This window comes from Erpetoichthys calabaricus, chromosome 4, assembly GCF_900747795.2.
Source record: "Erpetoichthys calabaricus chromosome 4, fErpCal1.3, whole genome shotgun sequence".
Classification (NCBI taxonomy): domain Eukaryota; kingdom Metazoa; phylum Chordata; class Cladistia; order Polypteriformes; family Polypteridae; genus Erpetoichthys; species Erpetoichthys calabaricus.
This window is the reverse complement of record NC_041397.2, coordinates 216,726,582-216,752,040: the sequence shown is the minus strand read 5'-3', so window position 1 is coordinate 216,752,040 and position 25,459 is coordinate 216,726,582. Positions and strand designations below refer to the sequence as shown.

The window sequence follows — 25,459 nt, the reverse complement described above, 5'->3', positions numbered from 1 at the left end:
CTTGGGATGCCTCAGTATCAATAACTGGTTACTTCACATTTCTTGTTCTGTAGATTGGTCGGTAGAGGATATTGAATATGAGCTGAACATATTGTATGTCTGATTGATCTGTAATTCATTCATTGTAATGCTCTGAATTTTAACTGGAAGCCAGTGTAAAGACTTCGGAAGAGTGCTTATGTCCTTCTACTTCCTAGTTCTAATACAGCAATGGCATTTTAATCAACGGAAACCACGCGTGGAATGATTTGAGCAGGCTGCAGACTTTGCAGTAGTCAGTTCTACTTGTAATAAATATACGGTTAAGCTTAAATAAAGCAAGACATTTAAGGCATTAGAATGTTGCTGACGACACAAACTAATGCTGTTACTGTGATCCGACCAGTGTGAAGCCAATGTGAAACTTGTCAAGTAAACTATAATATTTAAGGTGAAAATGGAACTGTGAGATTGCTGCTTTCACAAGTACTTTAGAAAGAAAATGTGAATTTGAAATAGATCATTTATTTTCAGTAATGGCCTGGCAACTGACAATTTTAGCGCATTAGAAGTGGTGGCAATTTGTAAAGAGCTATTGAAAGTATTAAGGAACAAAACTCTGTCGGAAAAGGAACTGTGCTTTTTTGCTAGTTTTGATGGGACTGAGTCTAAGGAACAGGCAGTAGGATTTATTTTCAAAATTGAAGTGATTATTTCCTGTTCTATTATGAAATTAAAATTACTTTTGTGATTTGCACAAGGAAAGATCGTGTTTGACACTGAAATGGTATGGTATGTAATGGTATGACCATTGAAGTCTGAGATCTTACCAGTTTTATCACTGAAGAAGTTACAAAAATCAGAGCTGCTAACGTCTGTAAGAGATGTCACATGGCAGTTTAGATTTCTCATTTGTCTTACTAGCAATGCACCCATTCAGTACACATGGATTTCTTTCATTGGTGTAGTGAAAAGTTACAAAAAGAGCCATCGCCCTCCATCCAAATATCAACACACATTTTTCTGTGACAGGATGACTTTATCCACAAATGCTGTTCTTCCCTTTGTGGCTGTGAATGCCAGCTTTGTATGGCAACAGTGCCCGAGTGACATCATAGACCTGTGGTGTCTGACCTAAGAGTATTGAATGTTAAAGCCTTGAAACACATATGTCAACAGGCAAATTGCAGTCACTGTCATTAAAAAAAACAAAAAATGACTGATGCATGTCTGATTTTTCTTTGGTATTTTAATTGGTGTTTGAAATTGCAATTTTTATTAACATTGCTGTTAATCACTTGAGCTGTCCCCACCAGCATTCACTTTCACAGTCATCTACAGTAAGTACAGTTTACATAAAGAGTGAGACAAGCATTTCCTGATGTCTGTATCCTAACTGGATGCTCTGTGTTGGCACTGCCAAATACAGTGAGATGCAGTTTAAAATAATACTTGAAATGACATCTATTACATATATATGCAACAGCTGACAAAGGGATCTGAATTGTATCCTTGATAACTTGCCCCTGGATGCAGCATTGAGCCTAGACACTGCACTGTGAAATATTGTCTCAGCAAAGTGGACTTCTATGCTGCACCTGTGCTAAAGTTTATCTGTTATAGCCTTAATAAGCCAAAATAATCAATGTTCACTTGAATGTAGAATGAACACAGCACAAAACCTCCACACAGTCAGCACTGTTAGTCAAAACAAATTTTATCAAGCTCTTCATTACAGATTGCTGTCTGAAGGCTGGTCTAAAGTTTATGATGTGCTTCAGAATCGGAAATACACAGATTATGAAATACTTTGCCAGACACCGGTGTCCAAATTTGAGTTTGTGTGCCATGAATTCTAAAAACTTCAAAGCTCAGACCAATTACAGCACTGCTTAAAAAACTTGTGTTTTATTGCAGACCAGCCACAAATTCAATGTCCTCGCAGCACTGTCGGCCTGTATCAACCCAGAGTATCACCAGTACTGATTCTGCAGACAGCGAAGATAACTATGTAGCAATGGTAAGTTACGCTGTAATCTATTTTCATAAAGTGTAGGGGAAATTTAATATTTTGCTACAATTTAATATTTTGCTATGACTGAGTACAATCTCAATCTTTACCTCAGTTTTGAAGATAATGCTGGGCTACCATCTTACAGTAATAAAAACAAATAATTAATGTTATGTTTGGCTCATATGTTTATCCAGGGTGACTTATACAACCTGGCCACTATAAAATTGTTTACATATACACATGATGGTCAAAACATTTTGAGCTTGAACTATTAAAAGGAGAAACAATAATATTAATAAACACAAACAAGAGTTATATTTCATTGTAATTCCTGCATGTTGTATTACTGATGTTATAAAATGTCAGGGATTTTCTATTTATTAAATAATAAGTTGAAGATCTGGATGATTCAAAGGTTTTGTTACTTATACCAAGGTGCACAGGTCCTTAGGCAGGTTTCAGGTTGAACTGAACAGTAATGAAATCCATAAATATTTATAATTCCTAAGCCTCCTATGGCACTTAGGCTAGTCAGTATATAACTGTTAGCTAAGGGCACTTCTTTTGTTATATCAGTCTCCATCCATCCATCCATCCTCTTCCGCTTATCCGAGGTCGGGTTGCGGGGGCAGCAGCTTGAGCAGAGATGCCCAGACTTCCCTCTCCCCGGCCACTTCTTCTAGCTCTTCCGGGAGAATCCCGAGGCGTTCCCAGACCAGCCGGGAGACATAGTCCCTCCAGCGTGTCCTGGGTCTTCCCCGGGGCCTCCTCCCGGTTGGAGGTGCCTGGAACACCTCACCAGGGAGGCGTCCGGGAGGCGTCCAGGAGGCATCCTGATCAGATGCCCGAGCCACCTCATCTGACTCCTCTCGATGCGGAGGAGCAGCGGCTCTACTCTGAGCCCCTCCCGGATGACTGAGCTTCTCACCCTATCTTTAAGGGAGAGTCCAGACACCCTGCGGAGGAAACTCATTTCGGCCGCTTGTATTCGCGATCTCGTTCTTTCGGTCACTACCCATAGCTCATGACCATAGGTGAGGGTAGGAACATAGATCGACCGGTAAATTGAGAGCTTTGCCTTATGGCTCAGCTCCTTTTTCACCATGACAGACCGATGCAGAGCCCGCATCACTGCGGACGCCGCACCGATCCGCCTGTCGATCTCGCGCTTCATTCTTCCCTCACTCGTGAACAAGACCCCAAGATACTTGAACTCCTCCACTTGAGGCAGGATCTCGCTCCCAACCCTGAGAGGGCACTCCACCCTTTTCCGGCTGAGGACCATGGTCTCGGATTTGGAGGTGCTGATTCCCATCCCAGCCGCTTCACACTCGGCTGCGAACCAATCCAGAGAGAGCTGAAGATCACAGCCTGATGAAGCAAACAGGACAACATCATCTGCAAAAAGCAGTGACCCAATCCTGAGTCCACCAAACCGGACCCCCTCAACGCCCTGGCTGCGCCTAGAAATTCTGTCCATAAAAGTTATGAACAGAATCGGTGACAATGGGCAGCCCTGGCGGAGTCCAACTCTCACTGGAAACGGGTTCGACTTACTGCTGGCAATGCGGACCAAGCTCTGACACCGGTTTTACAGGGACCGAACCGCCCTTATCAGGGGGTCCGGTACTCCATACTCCCAGAGCACCCCCCACAGGATTCCCCGAGGGACACGGTCGACCGCCTTTTCCAAGTCCACAAAACACATGTAGACTGGTTGGGCGAACTCCCATGCACCCTCCAGGACCCTGCTAAGGGTGTAGAGCTGGTCCACTGTTCCGCGACCAGGACGAAAACCACACTGTTCCTCCTGAATCCGAGGTTCGACTATCCGACGGACCCTCCTCTCCAGAACCCCCGAATAGACTTTTCCAGGGAGGCTGAGGAGTGTGATCCCTCTGTTGTTGGAACACACCCTCCGGTCCCCCTTCTTAAAGAAGGGGACCACCACCCCGGTCTGCCAATCCAGAGGCACTGTCCCTGATGTCCATGCGATGTTGTAGAGACGTGTCAACCAAGACAGCCCTACAACATCCAGAGCCTTTAGGAACTCCGGGCGTATCTCATCCACCCCCGGGGCCCTGCCACCAAGGAGTTTTTTGACCACCTCGGTGACCTCAGTCCCAGAGATGGGGGAGCCCACCTCCGAGTCCCCAGGCTCTGCTTCCTCATTGGAAGGCATGTTATTGGGATTGAGGAGGTCTTCGAAGTACTCCCCCCACCGACCCACAACGTCCCGAGTCGAGGTCAGCAGCGCACCATCCCCACCATATACAGTGTTGACACTGTACTGCTTCCCCCTCCTGAGACGCCGGACGGTGGACCAGAATCTCCTCGAAGCCGTCCGAAAGTCGTTCTCCATGGCCTCCCCAAACTCCTCCCATGCCCGAGTTTTTGCCTCAGCAACCACCGAAGCTGCATTCCGCTTGGCCTGCCGGTACCTATTAGCTGCCTCCAGAGTCCCACAGGACAAAAGGGACCGGTAGGACTCCTTCTTCAGCTTGACGGCATCCCTCACCGCCGGTGTCCACCAACGGGTTTGGGGATTGCCGTCACGACAGGCACCGACCACCTTACGGCCACAGCTCCGGTCAGCCGCCTCAACAATAGAGGCACGGAACATGGCCCATATATCAGTCTGTCCTGTTCAAATAACACTGCTAATCTTGGTGAATTCCAGAGTATGACCTTTGTACTGAAGAGTCTAGACTTCCGTTCAGGTAAAACTTTGTTAATGTAAAACATTATCCCTCAAAGCTCACAAAGCTTTCCTATACCACTCAAATAAAATTTTTTGTCTTGCCTGTCATACAATTTTTCCATAGCTGACTTGACATCTTCATGACTGGCACAGTGTGCCCTACAGGGATAGACCTTCAGATTGGGGAGCAAGTGGTCAAGTCTGGACAATAGGATGGGTTCAGCATCTCTTTGAGTCCACAGTTTTGCAGAGCAGTCCTTGCAATGTGAGCATGGGAGTATTGTTATGAAGTAGGAGGGGGAAAGTCAACAGCTTGTCACTTTGCTTTTCCGTAATTGACTGCCACAGGCAGCAATGCAAATCAGCATAATGCTGACTGCTGGTTGTATGGGCTTTTTGAAGCATGTGTTATCAATGTGCATTAAATATCATTGACAATTTTGCATATGATCTTTCTGGCACTGGCCTGAACCTTGAATTATTTGGTGTTGAAGAATCACCATGTTTGTACAGTTTACATTATTGTTTGGACACACAAGCCAAAAATTTATCCCAGTTTATGCCATAGATTTATCCCCATTTGTAATGTGGTAATGCATTATTTGAGGAGTAAGCATACTCTTTGCACCCAACATGCATATAAATTGCTCATGTCTAATTTTTCATGAAGAATGGATTCAGCTGAACTGTAACTAGTCCCTATAGTGTCTACTATGTCACACATATTTCTCTTAGATTCTGTACTGTTACGATTCACCCTGTGGTGGCAACATTTTCTTTTGCTCTTGGTGTCTAAAACCCAGTCAGAACCTGAGTGATCAATAAAAGAGAACACTGAGGCACTGGAGTTCTGCAGCTTACACCTTGGCTATAGCATATGAATGTCTTTATATTTATTATTATACTGCTCCCTTCTTCCTACTTCCAGTGTCATGTTTACATGACATTTTGGCACAACCTGCTACTTTGTTTTTATACCTTTAGATATCATAAATGTATACTGATCGGCGCTGCACTGTTCTCGTGTGTACCACTGTTTGTGTTTGCACTGTCCTGCAATATTTGCACATGCTTGCATACATAACACTTTGTAATGTGTAACTTTTTCTGTAGTCCTGCGTTCTACAGAGGAATTATGTTTTGCTTCAGTATGTAGTGTGCTAAATGTATACGTTTTGAAATAACAATAAAAGCTACTTGACTTGAGCTAATCTTGGCTTATTTTGACAAGGCAATAGTGAATCTTTAAAGGGTTATTGTCTTCTTGCATTAGAAACCAAATGATGCTTGATAATTCAATTTTTCAGCCACCATATTGTCTTCTGAAAAAATAAACACCATATGAACCACAAATTCTAGAAACATACAATTCACATATTATAGTACACAGGAGCCAGTCTTTGGCCACATATAAAATCCACACTACAGAATGCTCCTTTAAGATTTAGGCTTAAAATGTAAAATCCTCATCCATCATATATTTTTCCAGTTTGAGTACACAAGGGTTAAGTAACTTGCCTAGACTTACACAATGAGTTGAAGGTGTGAACTGAATGAGTAGCCATGCCATTTCAAGTTCAGTGCCATTGCCAGGACAGTACACTACCTGAATATTTAATTTATTTAAACAGGACATTATTATGTTATTTTATGGTACTTATTCTATGGCTTTCTTTGGTAAATACAGAATGAGGAATGGTTATGAAATACACATATGCCATCACTTATATAACATTACATATATAGTCTGGAGTAATGCTAATTAAAACACAGATTTTTTGATGTATTAGAATCTCCCAAAAACTTTTTCAATTGATATTTTTACAAAAATGTTCATTGACACAGTATGTGAGAAAGGAGAGTATAATTGAGTGACACACAGGTTTTCTTCTTGTTATTTCTTGCTATAATTGAGTTCTAATACACATATTTTGAAGATCTTTGGGTTCTGCTCAATTATTCAGCTATATCTTACAAGCAAATATAACTTCAATAATAGCTTGGATATACAGATACACATGTTTTATAATTATTTTGTTCATCAGAGATTGATGAGTATTCTGCATATCAGATAGCTACTGTACATAGTGTAATTTTCTTAGCATAAATTTGTGTGTGTGTGTGCCTTTTGTTTTGGTTTTTAACCAAACTTAATGCGTTGCTTTGCTTTTGTTTTAAGCGAAATCCAGCTTCTTCCTCGCCAGCAACTAGTGGTACAAACAGCCCTGCTCTTCGGAAGGGTGGCAATGTTGATTACTTGGCTCTGGATTTTCATCCAAGCTCTCCAGGTCCACACAGAAAGGTAAATTTTGAAATATTTCAACTGTTGAGACAGTTTATTGACAGAATCATTTCCTTCCATGATCCTCTGCATGTAGCTAATGTGTAGAACAGACAGCATGACTGTTCTGCATATTGGGCTAAATAATCCTAGCTTTCAACTGAAGTGCATTCATGGATTAGATGATTAAATGTCTGTCTGAAACGTAAACATGGGTGGGCACTAATCTTTATGTATTTAATTGTATATTATTAAATATTGTATATTTAGTAAGGAGCTATGAGTGAGTTTCTTTGGCAGCCAAGTGGTTGACTGAGCTAGACATTCTAGGCCTTTGGTATTGTATCCCGTTATCACTGCACTGCTGTCAATGATTGCATTTACATACACTTTAATAACTTGGTCATTCACAGAAATCCAATATCTAAAATGCTATGTATGTATATCCTTATTCTGGCTTGAGAAACTGGGATATTGGTCTCTGAGAAACTAGAGAGATTAGCATTCATAGATTTCTCAGCAAGTTTCCCATTATGTGGCCATGTAAAACCTTAACTGGGTTACAAGTAAGGATTTTGTAGTCTGCACATGTCCGTTGCACTCTCTTAGCCTGGCATGTGTTTGCTTTGCATACGCTTCTAGAAACCACAGGTAAAAGTCGTTGGAAGCATCCACAAAAATAAATTTCCCTGAGGCCATTTTACTTTACAGTAAAATTCACTGTATTATTTACTTTACAGGACAAGAAGGAAAAAATGTATTCATAAAACGCAGCAAAATGATCACAGGCTGCACGCTTGTTGTCAGAGTCATAGTTGCTGATGATGACATTTGTGATGCCTTGCCCAAGTACAGTAAGAGCAGATTTTTTAAGAAACCAGGTTTCTGCCTTAACCAGATTACTCACCTTATGTCAGTTTAGTGTGTGTGTGTGTGTGTGTGTAAACACACTGATTGAGTGGCCTTTACTTTGTGTCACTGACGATTTGACCTGATTTTTATTCTTTTCTTTTTTTTTTTTTGCACACAATCTTACCCCTCTCCCTCCTCAACAGCCCTCCACGTCTTCAGTCACATCAGATGAAAAAGTGGACTACGTGCAAGTTGACAAGGAGAAAACCCAAGCGCTTCAGAATACCATGCTGGAATGGACCGACAACCGTCAGTCTTCAGAGCCCACTAAGGCTGTTAAGTCTTGATAAAGCAATGCTCCCAGGAAGACTGCTGTATCCTGCTTCCCAACACTGTTTTGGATATCATCTGTGTAATTCATTTCAAGTTAAAAAAGGATGACCAAAAAAAAAAAGAATTTGCAAAAATGGAACAGTAGCTGAGCCCTTCAGCATCAGCAGCATATCACATTGTAAGGCACACAAGAAAGGGAAGAACAGTTGAAATCACAAGACTCCAGGGAGCATGAAGTGTGACTCCATAAGTTCAGCAAAAGGACCACAATAATGAGATTTCGGAAAGACAACTTGAAAAATGACTTTACTAAAAATTACGCAAAGTTCAAGAGTGGAATAAATAGGCCCCAATGCTTTATATTTATCAATATTTGTGTATGTGTGTGTTAGCGTGTGTGTTGTATGTGGCAGGTAACCCAATCTAGATGTACAGTTGTGTTTTACAGAATTTAGGAGCAACACGTTGAGATTAGAATGACTTCAAATTGCTGGGTACGCGTTGCTACTCTACTGCATTCGTTGAAAGCCCATGCTGTATAAAAAGCTCATCATAGTACTCATTTAGACACTGCTTTTAAAGAAGGAAACGCTGCTGCCATTAGCATGTGTAAAGTGTAGTCTTAGTAATACCAGATTTGGATTAAGGTTGTTTTGGATCATCCCTTCTGTGTTCCCTTTCTAGTTTGTTGAGACTCACTGATGTAGAGGAGGATTGTATGGAGGGTAGCATACATGGCTTAGTAAACAAAATCAACAGAAAACAGTTCAGAAAAATAATACAAGAAGTTGAGATGAAATAATAATTGCAATGGCAAAATTCATTTAGAAAGTAACAAACTGATCAAATCAAATAATTGTCAGCAACAGAAGCACTCATATTAAACAATACAATCAAGACTGGCTGACTGTGCATGCACACCAAGTGTCTGACTGCATACGCAATAAACAAGACTAAAAGGAACAAAACAACATGCAACAAATAGTAAGACTGTGTCTTTACAGAAGGGGACATAAGGGAATGCTTAAGCGAGGATATGAACAGCCAGCTGCCTCTCAGTCTTCCTCCTCCCCGCAGTCTTGCAAGCATCCTGGGGCAGCCAATGCTGTTGCTGCCCTTTTCTCAATAATCTGGAGTCGTCAGTTGATTTGCTGTCTTCTTGCATGGTCCTCCCTCTAGGCTGGCATCAGGATTCTGCACAAGCAAGTGAATCTAAGATGCACTTTTGAGCCTAGGGCACATTATCAATCCTACACTCAAGAGCAGCTGACTGTAACTGAAGTGTCCTCGTAGGTATGCCTCCATCTTAGCAGTTACTGCCTCATCTGAAGTGCACACTTTTTTCTATGCCCATTTTCTTCATGGTCATATCCATCCCTGGATGTTCACAGCCTGACTGCACCAGAATATGACAAGCAGCCTGCTCATGTGTTAATTCAACGTCAGACCCAGAAACAGAATAAAGCAGAAAAAATGAAGAACAAAGGACTGGGGAATAAAATCCCCATCTTTCCTACTGCACCACATTCTCAAAGGCTTCAGTGGTGCAGAAAGACCAACTGTCACAGTACTGCCCTTTGATATCGCTGCAGGGAGTAGTAAAGATTAATTTCAATACCCAGTAACTTCACTTTTCAATTTAACAAGACCTAGAGCTAGCCTACATGGTATGATGTATACTGTGAAAATAATTTTATTTTCTACATTTTAGAAAACAGTATATAATTAAATTAAACATCTTCAAATATATTTCTACGGAATCATTTTAGAGACCTGTGCTATAAATCTATGTACTAATACTCAAAGGCTGCAGAGTCACTTCAAAGAACCTCGAAGGCTATTAGCAGGTTCAGCACCATTTTGAACTTTAGTTGTCAGCCCTGAAGGACATGGCCTGCCTGGTCTGACCGCACTTTTTTATTTTTAACACAAACAGGTGGCTTTTTGGGTGAGTTTTCTATCCAGTGTCCATGCTGGTTATAATCTTTGCAGTAGAGAAACTCCCATTTTAACCTCCCGAATTTCAAATTAAAGATAACACTTTATACTTACAAAGCATTAAAAACCCAGTTTCTCACAATGTTTATAAAATGTTTGAATTAGTGGATGTGTATGTGTTTAGCTTGAAAGGAAGCTCATTGTTAAGTGTGTCCTGTAATCGTGTCCAGATCTTTTTCTAAGTGAAAGACTGCCGTGTAGAGTGTAGTGCATGTGTCAATAGTTTACAGTTCATGGCAGGCCGTAAACCACGAGTAGTGAACAGTAGACGTGCTCTGGTTTGGTAGAAGAGGTGAACTTTTGTTAGTAAGTGTGAGGCATTAGCTTAAGTGTACAGCTCAAGCAGACCAGCAGGACTAACCAAAAAAGTGACTTTGCCTTCAGTTCTTGGCCATATTTGCCATGCTGGAATTTGTTTTTGTAAATGTTGCCTTTTTAGCTTTCTTTTGTTACATTTATTTGTGCTTGTGTCAACATAAATGTCAGCTCACATATGTATTTGATTGTAACTTTTGTCTGTCCCAGACGAGTTCTGAGTTTTCAGTGTCTGAGCTGCAATGGCTACTAGCAGTTTCTTATCAAAACTCTTGCTTTTCCAATAGATGAACCAATGTGGATTCTAAATAGAAAAACATGAAATGTCCAGTGTTGCCCAGCACTGAGCTGTCATCAGTCTCTTCAGGCTGAAGCTTCCAAAGTAAAAAGCCAAAAAACAAAAAAAATGTGGCACACTGGAATGAATGACCTTCCCCTTGGACATTACTGTAACAAAGCTACTGCTTTTTTGGAGCTACCTTGGGGATCTCTGAAAATCCACATTCAGCCCAAATGATGTTAATCAGCAATGCCATTACCTCCAAAAATAAAGGTTTGTGTGGAGTGTGGAAATAGGTAAGTCTGTACTATATGGATGTGGTTTAAGCACTGATTACAAATGCTGCCGCTGTGTGCCCGGCTCCCCCAGTTTGCCCATCCATGGTCCTCTTGTTCAGTCCCAGAGGTCTGCAGATGATTCCAGCCCAATTTCTTAATTAGAAGCCAATCCTTTCTGGTAAAAGAACTTCATTCATTTAACAGTGTGGCCTATTACAGATTTCTGTCATGCCAGGTCTGTCTTATATTGTTGAGTTTTTGTTTCCAAGGGTATCATATAAACTATTTATGGTCTGGAGCCATGGCTAGCTCAAGGGTACTTGGCACCCTTATGCAGTGGTGAGGGGATCCTACCTCGTTGAGATCTGAGTGTGTTCATAAATGTATGTTACTCACAATTCAATATTGCGAGTTCTGGAATTTTGAGTGCTTTCTTATTTGTATTTGACAATGGAGAACAAGGGGGGTTTGGATCAGAGCTCATTCAGATTCGTATATGACATTGAAGAGCTGGTCTCCACTAGAGACTGGAGTGTGGTTATATATGCCAGACCCGCTATAGTGACAGCTGATGTAAGAGGGTATGGGGTTACGGGTTGCTTGGATGAGCCTTGGTATTCTCAAAGTGGCTACTCAGCTTTAGCCTAGAGTCAGCCCTATCTGGAGCAGATTAATAATTTGCATACCTTTGCTTTTTCCATTTCCTTTTTTGTGTAATTATTTTAATAAATCATATAATTTATGAACTCCCGCAGGTGTAAATGGGGCTAGGTCAGATGGTGAGCTGGTAGTTTCATTGTCTTTTACATCTTTGTTATTAGGTAGCTGATTAAGAAAACAAAAAACAATTAAAAACAGATAATGAGAATGCCTCTGTTTAAGACTTGAGCTTCTGTCATATAACATGACTTTACCAGCCATTTTCAGCTGCAGTCTTAGAGAAGCAGAGTCTGTCACCGCACATTCCCGTGACCACCTCTCCTATAGTGTGATACCCCCAGTGACTCCAGTTACCAGTCTGCGACTCACTCTGACCAAATTAAAATGTTTGATTTTGTGATGAGTCATTGAGATTGGCCCTGTGTGTGCAGGAGATGAAAACCAGTAGGTGCTCATGCTGAAGTACAAAACATAAAACACAGTGACAAGGAATAAGGAACATGGGAGTTCTGGACCTGACAAACAGGAAGGGGGGGGGGGCATGTTTGTTGTTCCACAACAGAACTGGAAAAGGAAAATAAATTAAAAAAATGAACTCGCCATAGCTGGAAAGCCTTCATACAGGCACCGGTGCTGCCAAGCAGCATGTTATTGGCTGTCAGAAAACGGAAAGCACATTAGAGATGTGAAACTGTGCAGGTCATGTAATTAGTCATCCCGTTATCCCTAGTAGTGTAATCTGACATGTTCAACTGCAGTTGTTAGTTTGCCATCCTCTCTGATTAGAAGTTATGTGCCACTGACTTAAAAGAAGCAATTTTAATAAGTGAGTTAACGAAAATGAAATACAAAAATGTTGCTTAAGCAAAAGTTGCTTCAGTAGCAGTAATTGGCTTCTAAATAACAAAATGGGTCAGAATAAAAACTTCAAGCTAGTGCAGCCCTCGGGGACAGAACTCAAAAGTGTTAAAACTCCTTAAAAGGTTTGAAATGCTGCTGGATTACACATGACACTTGTTTTGTTTTGTTCCAGTCTGTATTTTTCTTACAAAGTTATATATGTCAAAAATACATCTGTCAGTGTTTAAAATTAAAAACTGAAATGGGCTACATGCACAATTATTCCTACCCTGTGTGAGGGGAGTTCCAAAGGTCAATTTGTTTTAATAGAAGTAAAAGTAATAACCCGTGTTTTTTTTTACTTCAGAAACTTCATTCTCTACTTTTCCACATAATTGCTGCAGACTTCAAATGCACTTTTGCAATCTGTGGATGAAATTTTCAGAACATCCCTAAAAATCCTCTTTATACAGCTTTACCAGCTCATCATTTAGGTTTCTTGATCCTTGCATTTTCCACCATGTTGGCCTTGATTTTTGGAAGGAGACAGACAGCACAACAGACTGCACCAGGCAAGTAGGCTGGGGCATCCAAACGGTTGATCCCAGAGGATGAAGGAATAAAGAAGATGGTCTTGGTGGAGTATTGTCATGGCGAAGGACCAGTCCGTTTGGGGCAACCTCTCTTTACTTTTTCTTTTCTTTGTGTAGACCTCTGATGACACGGTCTGGCTTTCATCAAATGGGATGGTTGCCACAAATCCTGTGAGAGAAGAAATTGTCAATCACCTTGATGGTAGACTTCACATGTTGCATTTTCTTTGACCAAACCATGCTCTGCTGCTTCCGGATCCACTTTGAAGAAACAGACATCACTTGTACCTTGTTTTCTTGTGTCCATGATGGCCTACAAACCTGAAAACTTCAGGAAGTTTTCGTAAATAATTGAATAAGATTCCATAAACAAGTTAACCACAGGGAACAAATTCAAATGTATTTGTGAACAAACTTTGGAACTCACCTCATACATGCATGTTAGGTTGACCCACTCTAGTAAGGACATTAAGGTTTTAGTGGGGGAATCAACCAGCTTTACACACTCATTAGTTGTGGTTTTTGCCCATTTCCCTTAGCAGATTTCCTCCAGGTCATGCCAAAGCTTATGACTCCCATCTACAGATTATGCTCCAGATTTCCAATCAGGCTGAGTTAGTGACTATGACTGGACCACTCAAGTACATTTATCTTTTTTCTCTTGAGCTGATGTAATGTCACTGCCCTGTTGAAAGGCGAATCTTCTCATAAGCTTCAATTTTTTAGAAGACTGACACAAATTCCTGTACAGTGTATTCTGCTCCTGTACTCTACCTGTTTATGTTCTACCAGATTGTCCAGTCTCTGCTAAACAGAAGCCTCCACACATCATGATGCTGCACCCGCCATATGTCAATTCGGATTGGTTGCTTAAAGTGTGCCACTGTGACTTTTGGGTAGAAAGCTCACAGCTGGTCACAAAATATTTAAGTGGTTGATTTTGCTTAAGATATGCGCAAACCAGTAATTGTTTTGAAAAGTGCGTCTCGAATATGTAATTTTTTTAGTAAAATACAGTATGGAGCAAGAAGTTTCAGTCATTTGCAATCCAGTTTGAAAATATTTTAAGAGACTAAATAATTTTGCAGGGTACTGTATCTGTCTTGGCAGCCCAGTTTGTGATGTTTAATGTGACTGTAGAGCATACAGTATTCACTTTAAAGCTTTATATTATAGCTCCCGTTTTGTTAATTTTATATTTTATTTTTACAAACTTTTTTCCAAAGTGATGTAAGTAAATTATTTTTGTGAAGTTTTCTCATTACTACTTTGCACTTTTATTAACATTTTTTTCTCATTCGGATTCAGCCTAAGCAAACTGCACTTAGAAGAGGACTTCTGTCTCGGTTTGCAGTTAGATAGATGATTTGGCAGTGCATCATCTCTGATGGGAGACTCCATCCTTAGGAGCAAGGCTTTTTAAAGGAATTCAAAGATGCATGGGAGAGCATGGCACGTGGTAAGAAAGTCAGACAGTATTAGATGATATTGAAATGGCCAAGTCAGTGCTGCATTGTAAACGTTTTGAATTGCTGCTCATGCTAAGTAGCATTAATGATAACAGCCCAGCCTGAATGGTGAAAAACAGACTTGTGAATCTTGGCATGGTGAACTTGGCACTAGAGTTCAGGCCATCTATTAAAATAGTTACATGAAGACATATATCAAATGTAAATACAGTATATAGTGGTTTGACAAGGGCTGTTTAAACTGACTACACTTATCTCTGAAATCTTCTAACAAAATATGTCATGCTGCATGAAAAAAAAAAAAGCCAAAGCAGAGCGTCCACTCAAAGCAGTTACTGCTACAATCAGAAGGCGTCTTAAACACAGAATGCCGCCGAGATCTCGGCCGTGTTCTCTTGAGACACCGGAGCGTCCTGTGGAGGACAGCAGAACCCCTCTGCACAACAGAAGGCGACAGTGCAGTGGGTCCTAACAGCACTTACCTCTTGTAAGCTGGAGGTCTAGCGAGCTGTATGGGTGCCATGCCATGCTTTTCACCAAACTCTTTGCTTTCCTTGCATTGTTTCCCGTCAATAAAATGCTGCCACTGAGGTTTAACACTTTTTCCACTGCTCAGAAGTCAAGTCCAACCAACAAGAACAATTTTGCTTGGCTGTGCTTGTGGCAGTCCAGAGCATTTCTGATCCTAGAGAACCGTTGAGTTCTTTCACTTGTGAATACTGTACTTGATGTTTACTTTTTGAGTTTTGATGCCTGACACCAATCCAAAACTCAAACGCAGCACACCCACTCCATGGCCAGGCTTTGTGTTTACAATGTGAAAGGCAATGAATTTGGGCAGATGGAAATCTGATGTTAAACCTCAGCATTAACTCTAGCAATGTATATTTTTATTGTAAATTTTACTGTTTACTATGCTTTTTTATCTTTGTGTTCACATTTGATAAGATAAATTAATTTATTTAGTGCTCTGCATTTTCAGTAGAAGAAAAACCTTATTTATGCCCTCCATCTTCAAACATGTGAAGCAATATGACACCTCAAGGGTGTTATTCATGGTTAAAACATGGTACACCTGGGATATGCATTTCTGCTGTTATACTAGAAAGAATGGACAGAGTTGAAACAATAAATTATTCTATGATCCTAACTGCATTGTCTGTAATTTTTTTTTTTTAGAAGAGCCTGTCATCGCAGCCTTTCCACAACAAATCATGCTGCTGTTTCTTTTTTTAATTAAATACACATTCATGTTTGGAGGTGCAGTGATTGGCTAAACTCCAGGAGCTGTGGCTTCCAATTGTAGCTCAAGCATCAACTCAGTGGGCTCTGTGCAGGACACTTGAGTTCCTCCATGTCTTTCTGGACCTGGCTTTGTGCACAAGGGCACAGACATGCTGGAACAGAAAAGGACTTTCACTAAACTGTTGCCACAAAGTTGAAAACACACAATTGTCTAAAATGTCTTTGTAAGCTTGTAACATCCACAGTCGCCTTCACTGCAACCAAGGGGCCTACAACAAACTGTAAAAAACAGCCCCAGGCCATTAGACCTCCTCCAGCATACTTTTCTATTGGCACTTTGCAGTCTGGAAGGTAGAGTTCTCCTAGCATCTGCTGAACCCAGATTCGTCCATTAGACTGCCACATAGTGAAGTGTGATTTATCACACCACAGAACACATTTCCACTGCTGCAGGGTCCAGTGGTGGTACTTTACACCACACCAGCAGATGACAGGCATTTGCACATAGTGATCTTAGGCTTATGTGCAGCTGCTCGGCCATGGAATCACATTTCATGAAGCTTTTGAAGCACTCCTAATGTTGCTTCCAGAAGTAGTTTTGAGCTCTGTTGCGAGTGATGGCATAGGTGAGTTTTACTCGCTAAGCGCTTTAGCATTTGACAGCCCTGCTCTATGAGTTTGTGTGGTCTACCACTTTGTGGATGAGCAGTTTTTGCTCCTAGACACTTCCACATGTCAATAATAGCACTTACAGCTGAGCAGGGTAGATCTAGCCAAGTAGAAGATTCATGTATTGACTTGTTGAAAAGGTGGTATCTAATGACAGTGCCACGTTTAAAAGCGCTGAACTCTTCAGTACGACCCACTCTACTGCTAATCTTTGTCAGTGGAGATTCTTTGGCTAGGTGCTGATTTTGTGCACCTTCTAACAATGCAACAGCTAAACTCCGTGTCCATGTACTTTTAGTCATTTAGTGTAAATAAAAGCGTTTGGTTTTTTTTTTGGCTCTCAAAGTTGCAGTTTAACAAGACAGTAAATGCATGAAAGCAGCTGAATCTTTATATTTAAAGTGGCAGGATTATTTCTAGCCTGGATTAAAATGGAAAGAATGAAGAAAAAATGAGTTGTCAATACCAAAAGGCCAAACTTGTGGATGGTCACTGTCACCCATCCCAGTGTCAACACAGCAAGAAAAGCCTACACTCCCTGGTCACCCAGAGCAATTCTGTGGTCTCTCTGTTGAATTCAGGAGTTGCAATTGTGTGACTACCAACCATGTTGTCACCTTGTAGACTTTTCAAGCCACTAATATTTGACCAGCCTCACAGGACCGCTACTAATGTCAGGATTGCTTGGTTTGCTGTGCTGTGTTTGTCAGGATTAGGTTTTGCATGAATTCATTTGGTATTTCCTAACGCCTCAAATGCTGTTTTTAGGTACTTCCATCGCCACCATTTTGAGACCTGTTAGTGGCACAGCTTCCTGCATTGCCAGGGATGTGGCCCACAAGTAATAGGCGCAATGGGATAAAGATCAGCAGGGGGTTCATTTTGCAATTCTATTTGTGATTATAACCCTCCTAATTAAAAAAACAAAAAACCTTAAACCTTTTGTTATTGTGCTTCTTGCAAGACTTGTTTGGTTTGACCTTTCTTTGCCCATTTTTTTTACTTTGATTCTTGTCTCTCATTAGGATTTAATAGCTAGGTGTATTTGTATTTGTTTTGGTTTCATTTTTACTCACTTCTCCTGGTTTAGCTCAGTAAAAGCTCAGGTATGTCAGCAGGACAGTGATGCCTCTGGTCACTTGTCACATTGTGCCACTATGGCTGCTGAGAAACACTTCTACACAAGTTGTCTTGCAGCATGTCCTCTGGTGGCTTCCAGCTCCCACATATAGTCAATATATGGTGCTGTCCACTAGATCATCAGTTTCTCATGTGCACCAATGACAAATGTAAAATATACTGTTAAGAGTTCAAATGTGTATACAGTAATCCCTCGCTATATCGCGCTTCGCCTTTCGCGGCTTCACTCTATCGCGGATTTTATATGTAAGCATATTTAAATATATATCGCGGATTTTTCGCTGCTTCGCGGGTTTCTGAGGACAATGGGTCTTTTAATTTCTGGTACATGCTTCCTCAGTTGGTTTGCCCAGTTGATTTCATACAAGGGACGCTATTGGCAGATGGCTGAGAAGCTACCCAACTTACTTTTCTTTCTCTTGTGCTATCTGTGATCCTGATGTAGGGGGTGTGAGCAGGGGGGCTGTTCGCACACCTAGACGATACGGACGCTCGTCTGAAAATGCTGAAAGATTATCTTCACGTTGCTACCTTCTGTGTGCAGCTTTTAACTATGCTGCACGGTGCTTCGCATACTTAAAAGCTCAAAGGGCACGTATTGATTTTTTTTATCTGTCTCTCTCTCTCTCACTCTCACTCTGCTCCTGACGGAGGGGGTGTGAGCTGCCGCCTTCAACAGCTTTGTGCCGCGGTGCTTCGCATACTTACAAGCCAAACAGCCCTATTGATTTTTTTGCTCCTTTGAAGAGGAAGATATGTTTGCATTCTTTTAATTGTGAGACTGAACTGTCATCTCTGTCTTGTCATTGAGCACAGTTTAAACTTTTGAAAAAGAGACAAATGTTTGTTTGCAGTGTTTGAATAACGTTCCTGTCTCTCTACAACCTCCTGTGTTTCTGCGCAAATCTGTGACCCAAGCATGACAATATAAAAATAACCATATAAACATATGGTTTCTACTTCGCGGATTTTCTTATTTCGCGGGTGGCTCTGGAACGCAACCCCCGCGATGGAGGAGGGATTACTGTATTCTGCCATAGAAGGGTTATAAGGGATCAGCTGACAAGTGAGGTTCGCAAATATAGATGATCATCAAGCCAAAAATAAAAAACTTAATTCATTTTTTAAAATGCATAAAGCAGAGGTTATTTTACCAGAAATATTAACTAAATAAACACACCCTAAAGTTTTTGTCATTTCTCTGTAAACAGATGAATAGGAAGCGTTTATTGTGACCGTTGTACCCTGTTGTGTCACCAGCCGCACATTTCTGTCTTGATTACCTTGCAAAAGGGTGACAAATGCTCCTCCAAATGGCCTCAAGGAAAAATGAATTCAACTTTTTAACAGTACTTTCTGGATGCAAACTAAAGTCAATTTCAGAATCTTTAGGCTATAAAAACATGTATGTATACAAAGCATAATAAAACAAGAGACACATAATCACCAAGTCTATGTAAAGCAACCCTGGGTGTCCCCAACGTGACATCTCGGCTGCCCATTTAAAAAGAGTTGGAGAGAAGAGCGTGGAGTAGAGTGGCCTTCAAACGGCAAATGTTGATTTCAGTTTAACCACCAGGTCAAATTTAAAGAATATAACAAATCATGAATTTTAGGGAGATTGGTCTCGTCCATTATGGGAGATGGACGTCTGAAGCAGAGCTCCGTTGCAGCGGCTTTATTTTTTCTCTTATTTCTTATTATCCCGAGATATCCTGTATTTACCCAACCCAAGGAGTTTCTACTACAGTATATAAACATGAGTAACGAGAAAGGGGGTCAGAAAGAAACGGAAAAGAAACTTAAAGCTACACCCAAGACTAGACAGGCATCAAGCCCAAGTGCAAGGTACGGCCTTTCAGATACTGACCTGGAACAGGCAGGCGAAAGCACAGACTCCCCAGGACCCTGCTCCACTGCATCATCTCCAGTCAAGAACGAAAATGGGAGCGAAGGTGCAAGTGATGCAGGTCATGATAGCTCACTGATTCTAGAAGATCACTTGACATTAGAAATGGCCTTGCAGTCCACCCTTTCATCTACTCCTCGCGAGCCGGAGGCATCGGCTGAAACTGAGATTGCCACTTCACCCGCGGAGCACGAAAGCCGAAACGATTTATCCAAACTGAAGGAAATGATCGCAACATTGGCTGCGGCCAAGGCCATAAGTGAGCTCAAGAAAGAAATAAAGAAAGAAAATAAATGACAAACGAGAAGCTGCGGCTGGAGATGTAAGAGCTGCATCAGGATAATAAAGACTTGGAAAAATGTGTATATAATCGTTTTGATGCAACCTTTAAAAGTATGCTGGGAAAAATTGAACACATTCAGTAAAATGCATCTAAACTGGGAGAACTTGCCGATCAGCTGGAAGACGTTAAGCAGACATTTTGCATCTACCGCCAATGGAAAAGCTACAGCTGCAAATTCCGAATGCAAAAAACTCAGAGACAGACTTGCGGCTCTGGAAGATGGATGCAGAAGGAATAATATTAGAATTGAAGGTCTACCTGAGAATTGTGAAAGTCCAAACCCAGTGAAACTTGTAGCCAAACTATTCTCAAAAATAAGTGGAGAGGACTTTAAATCAGATACCGTGATAGCAGCAGCTTATCGCATACATGGATCAAATACCTCTAAACCTAGGACTCTAATTGTCCGCTTTGAGAGATTACAATTTAAGCTTAATGTAATGGAACTTCTCAGACAGAAACAAGATTATATTTGAAAATAACAACATTCATATTTTCCCTGATTTCTCACCTTCAACAGCTGCTAAATGTGCAGCTTTTTACAACATTAAACAGCAGTTATGGAAAGCCGATATCAGATACAGCCTCTTGTATCCTGCCAAACTGAAAGTGGATATTCAAGACAAATATTACATTTCCTCCACCAAGGAGGAAGCAGAAAAGGAGTTAAGAAAGCTGATCCCAACGCTTTTTTTGAAATACGATTGTGAGTCGCATCCTGTCATGGCATGGCAAGAAGATATTACCTGCTGTCTGATCTGCTTGCAATGATACGGGTACCATAATTATATATCCTTTTCTCTTCTTGGACACTTTCTGTTTATGTTTTCATTACAATTATAGGTGTATGTGTGGAAGAAATTAAAGTAGTTTTTTTGTTTTTTTTTACTATTCTAAAGGAGACTATTTAACATCATACCCTTGGTTTATTGTTATTATTGCATTAGGGTTTACTATGCTTATCCAGGGCCACTTTTAAACGCCATTCCCTGTGTTTACTGTCTTAATATTTCAAGACTGTTGAAGATTATATTTTATGCTTATAGTATTTAGACTTTATCGACAATAGATATCTCTATTTTTAATCCTCAAACACTGCTGCTGGAGGGCTTGTTTTGTTTTGAACGTGCTCTGTCTCTAGGTATGTCAGAGGACTGGGACTTTGTGAAGTGGGGTTCAGCCTCACATGGGGAGGAAAAATGGGGGGGTGGGGGGATAAGGGGGGGAGAGAAAGAGAGCAGACTATATCTAATCTATGCTTTTAATCCTTATAACTATCACGTATTAATAGGCTGCATGGCAATAACTTGTGGGAAAATTGGAAATTAAGGTTAAAGCTGTCTCACTTCCAGTTAAGACTACCAAATGAAATCAAAAATTCAGAATCAATGTCTCCATGATGGAACAGTTAACTCTGTGAGCTGGAATGTTAAAGGCCTGAATCATGAATTAAAAAGAAAGTATTCTCTCACCTAACAGGTCTAAACGCTAAAATAGTATTTTTACAGGAGACCCACTTACTAAGCAAGGATCAGTTCCAACTGCAAAAAGACTGGACTGGCCAAATGTTCCATTCCAGCTTTACAAAGAAAACTAGAGTTGAGGGAATTCTCATACATAGAATGGTCTCATTTGTGGTATCAGATGTAGTATCTGATCCTGAACGGAGCTTGTATGTAAACATACAATCTATACAGCATTTAACTGTAAAGTGATTTTGATAAATGTTTATGCATCCAATGTCGATGATAGGGAATTCATGCAAAATGTATTTACATCCATTCCCAATGTGAACACTCATAAAATTATAATGGCTGGGGAAGTTAATTGTGTTTTAAATCCACTCTTAGATAATAGATATCACCCCCTCCCCCAGCTCCCCACCAACCCCGTGACAGGAGACCTAACACTGCAAAGACATTTATACAGTTTGTAACTGACCACAACTTATCAGACTCCTGGAGATTTCTAAACCCAAACTCAAGAACATATTCCTTCTACTCACCAGTACATCATTGCTACTCAAGAATTGATTATATCTTTATAGATAATAATTTCTTGCCTACTGTTAAATCTTGCAAGTACAACGCTATTGTTATGTCATGCCCCTCTGATCTTGGAGCTAAAATCATTATGCCCCACATACTCATCTCGCAGACGCCGCCTTAATCCACTTTTATTAGCAAAAACGAGAACGGTACAGAATTTATATCCAAACAAATCGGTTTCTTCCTAGAGACAAATACATCCTCAGTGTGTGGTCTCTGCAGGAATACTCTGGGAAACTCTAAAGGCCTTCTTAAGATGACAGATTATTTCATATCTTTCCCATAGAAATAAATTAGAAGGTATCAGAGATAACCAGCGAAATTACTAGAATAGATCAAGAACATGCCAGATGTCCAATTGAGGCTCTTCATAGGAAAAGACAGGCTCAGCATTCAGAGCTCAACCTCCTAACAACCAAAGAAACTGAACAACTCATTTTTATATCAAGACATCATTACTATGAACACAGAGAGAAAGCAAATAAGCTCTTAGCTCAACAAATCCACAAGCAAGAAGTTCGCAATGCAATCACCAACACAAATGGAGACAAAATCATTGACCATAAAAATATAATTTAGAGACTACTATAAATCCTTATATTCTACTGAGTTCAAAGAAGACAACACACAATCTAATACATTTCTGGATACATTACAGACACCACAAATAGATACTTTTAGTGCAGAGGAACTGGATAAACCTCTGGCGCTATCAGAATTACTAGATGCTATAAAGTCACTTCATAGCGGGAAAGCAGCAGGCCCTGATGGCTACCCTGTAGAATTTTATAAGAAATTTTCAACTCGGCTGGCTCCTCTCTTATTAGCAACATTTACAGAAGCTAGAGACAATCAAATTCTACCTCAAACAAGCATTAATCACCGGCTTTCCTAAACAACATAGGGACTTATTACAATGTGCATAATACAGACCAAATTCACTTCTGAATAATGATGTTAAGATACTATCCAAAGTCCTAGCTAGAAGGATGGAGAAAGTGCTGCCTTCCGTAATATCACAAGATCAAACTGGATTTATTAAAATCCGACACTTAGCTTCCAGTCTTCGACGCCTGTTTAATATAATATATTCACCTGCAAAGTCAATCACCCCAGAGATATTATCATTGGATGCAGAAAATGCATTTGATATGATTGAATGGAACTACCTTTTCACTACATTAGAGAAATTTGGGTTTGGCCCGAACATTTGTGCATGGATCAAACTACTGTATACCAATCCAGAAGCTGCAGTTTGTATCAACAAAAAATTTCCAGTGAATTCTCAAGCATATAATATTAGATTAGACACTCTACCTTTTATCATTGCAGATCATTTTAAATATCTAGGGGTAAATATCACAAGTAAACATAAAGCTCGTTATCAACAAAATTTTGCCATCTGTATGGAAAAAATTAAGCAAGACTTGCATAGATGGTCAACCCTTCATCTCACTCTAGCTGGAAGAATTAACGTTGTTAAGATGAATATCCTTCCTAAGCTTCTCTTTTTATTTCAAAACATTCCAATATACATCAATAAATCATTTTTTAAGCAATTAGATTCAACCATAACCTCATTTATTTGGAACTTAAAACACCCACGTATCCAAAGAGCGACCCTACAAAGACCTAAGGCAGAAGGTGGCATGGCTCTACCTAACTTTCAGTTTTATTACTGGGCAGCAAACATACAAGCTATAAAAACCTGGACATGGGCACAAATAGATGAACATACACAGGCTTGGTCCGCAATAGAAATAAAATCCTGCAGTACTTCTTTATATTCCCTGCTTTGTGCCCCAATAAATGCAAGTTATCGCAAATATACTAACAACCCAATTGTGCTTCACTCACTCAGAATATGGAACCAATGTATAAAGCATTTATGATGCTTAAGATGGAGAAGCTTTTACCTGTGGCACCTCTGCAAGAGGACCACCTATTTCAACCCTTGCAAACATATGCAGTTGTTAATATCTGGAAAACATTTGGGATTAAATTGCTTAGAGATCTGTACATAGACAACATTTTTGCATCCTATGAACAATTACATTCCAAATGTAACTTTCCTGCAACACATTTCTTTCACTATCTTCAAATTAGAAACTTTGTTAAACAGAACCTGCCCGATGTTCCTCATTTCGCACCTCATTCTATGCTGGAAAAAATATTGCTCAGTTTTGAGGACTCAGACAGCATTTCTGCAATATATAAAATTATTTTACAGTCCCTCCCTTTCAAAGATCCAAGAGGACAATGGGAAAATGATCTCTCACTCAACATATCAGAAAAGGAGTGGAAGGGAGCAATGCAGAGAATTCACTCGAGCTCCATATGCACAAAGCATACAATTATTCAACTCAAAATTATATATCGAGCTCCTCTGTCTCGCTTAAAACTGTCCAAAATGTTTCCAGGGCAAGATCCAACCTGCGAACGCTGCAATCAAGTTCCTACCTCACTGGGTCACATGTTCTGGGCCTGCACCAAATTAACATCATTCTGGACCAAAATTTTTAAATGCCTTTCAGACAGCCTTGGTGTCCCAATCCCTCCTAACCCATTAACAGCTGTGTTTGGTGTTCTTCCAGATGGGTTTAAAGTGGAGAAGGACAAACAAACTGTGATTGCCTTCACTACCCTATTGACACGAAGACTTATCTTGCTAAACTGGAAGAATCCTATCTCTTCCCTTTTAAGTCAATGGGTAACTGATGTTTTATATTTTTTGAAATTGGAAAAAATCAAATTCTCACTTAGAGGATCTGTGCAGAACTTTTTCAGAACCTGGCAGGATCTAATCAATAACATTTTAGAATAAGCTCTTAAAGCACTGAGGAAGTAGATTCTCTTCCCATTTCTTTTCTTCTCCATTTATCTTTATCCGCCTATTAAACTCATCAACTTATTTATTTTTACTATATTTAAGTTTTACTCCATTGGCCAGGCTCTCTTTCTCAGGGGTGGAGGTTGATTTGTTTTCAATCCTATTTTTTGTAAAAATTGACTATTTGTATGGAATGATGACAATAAAATTAATAAAAGTAAAAAAAAAAAAAAAAAGAGATCATGAATTTAAGATTAAAAACCTCTGAAAACCCCCATCATGTCTTCTTCCAAAGTGTAGATCTTTTGGATTGACTGTTACAAGGTCTGAAATCTGTGCTGCAACCTCTGAACAGACAAAAGCATCACCATCTGTCTTTAAGTGACCAACTAATGTCAGTGGATGGACACAGAAGCTGGCAACATCCAGCGTTCACAAAGAAAACTCAAGGGCCTGATGGGTCAATGGGGATGTGACAACAGATTGATTGTCGAGGCTCATGCCCTGTACCCTACATTACAAGACAATGCCAGAACAATGAAAGGGCAAGGAGTGGCATCTCAACGCTGGCCAGGGTCTCAAAACAGGTGACACCAGTGTCATAGCATCAGTAACATAATTAAAAATGATTCCGATTAAATAAGTTCAACAACTGCAAATGTTTCTTACATCTCCACATTTA

At 40.3% G+C, this 25,459-nt stretch overlaps 1 protein-coding gene across 1 annotated transcript in view; it reads left to right on the top strand.

Annotated features, from left to right (window-relative positions):
• The window catches only part of gab2 (GRB2-associated binding protein 2), a 225,731-nt gene extending 209,988 nt beyond the window's left edge, over positions 1–15,743 (top strand). The window contains exons 8-11 of the mRNA XM_028800303.2: positions 1,897–1,999; positions 6,874–6,996; positions 8,031–11,568; positions 11,612–15,743. Coding sequence (XP_028656136.2) covers positions 1,897–1,999; positions 6,874–6,996; positions 8,031–8,174 — 370 coding nt within the window. The 3' untranslated portion in view covers positions 8,175–11,568; positions 11,612–15,743. The remainder of the gene's footprint in view (positions 1–1,896; positions 2,000–6,873; positions 6,997–8,030; positions 11,569–11,611) is intronic.
• The last annotated feature ends 9,716 nt before the right edge of the window (positions 15,744–25,459 follow it).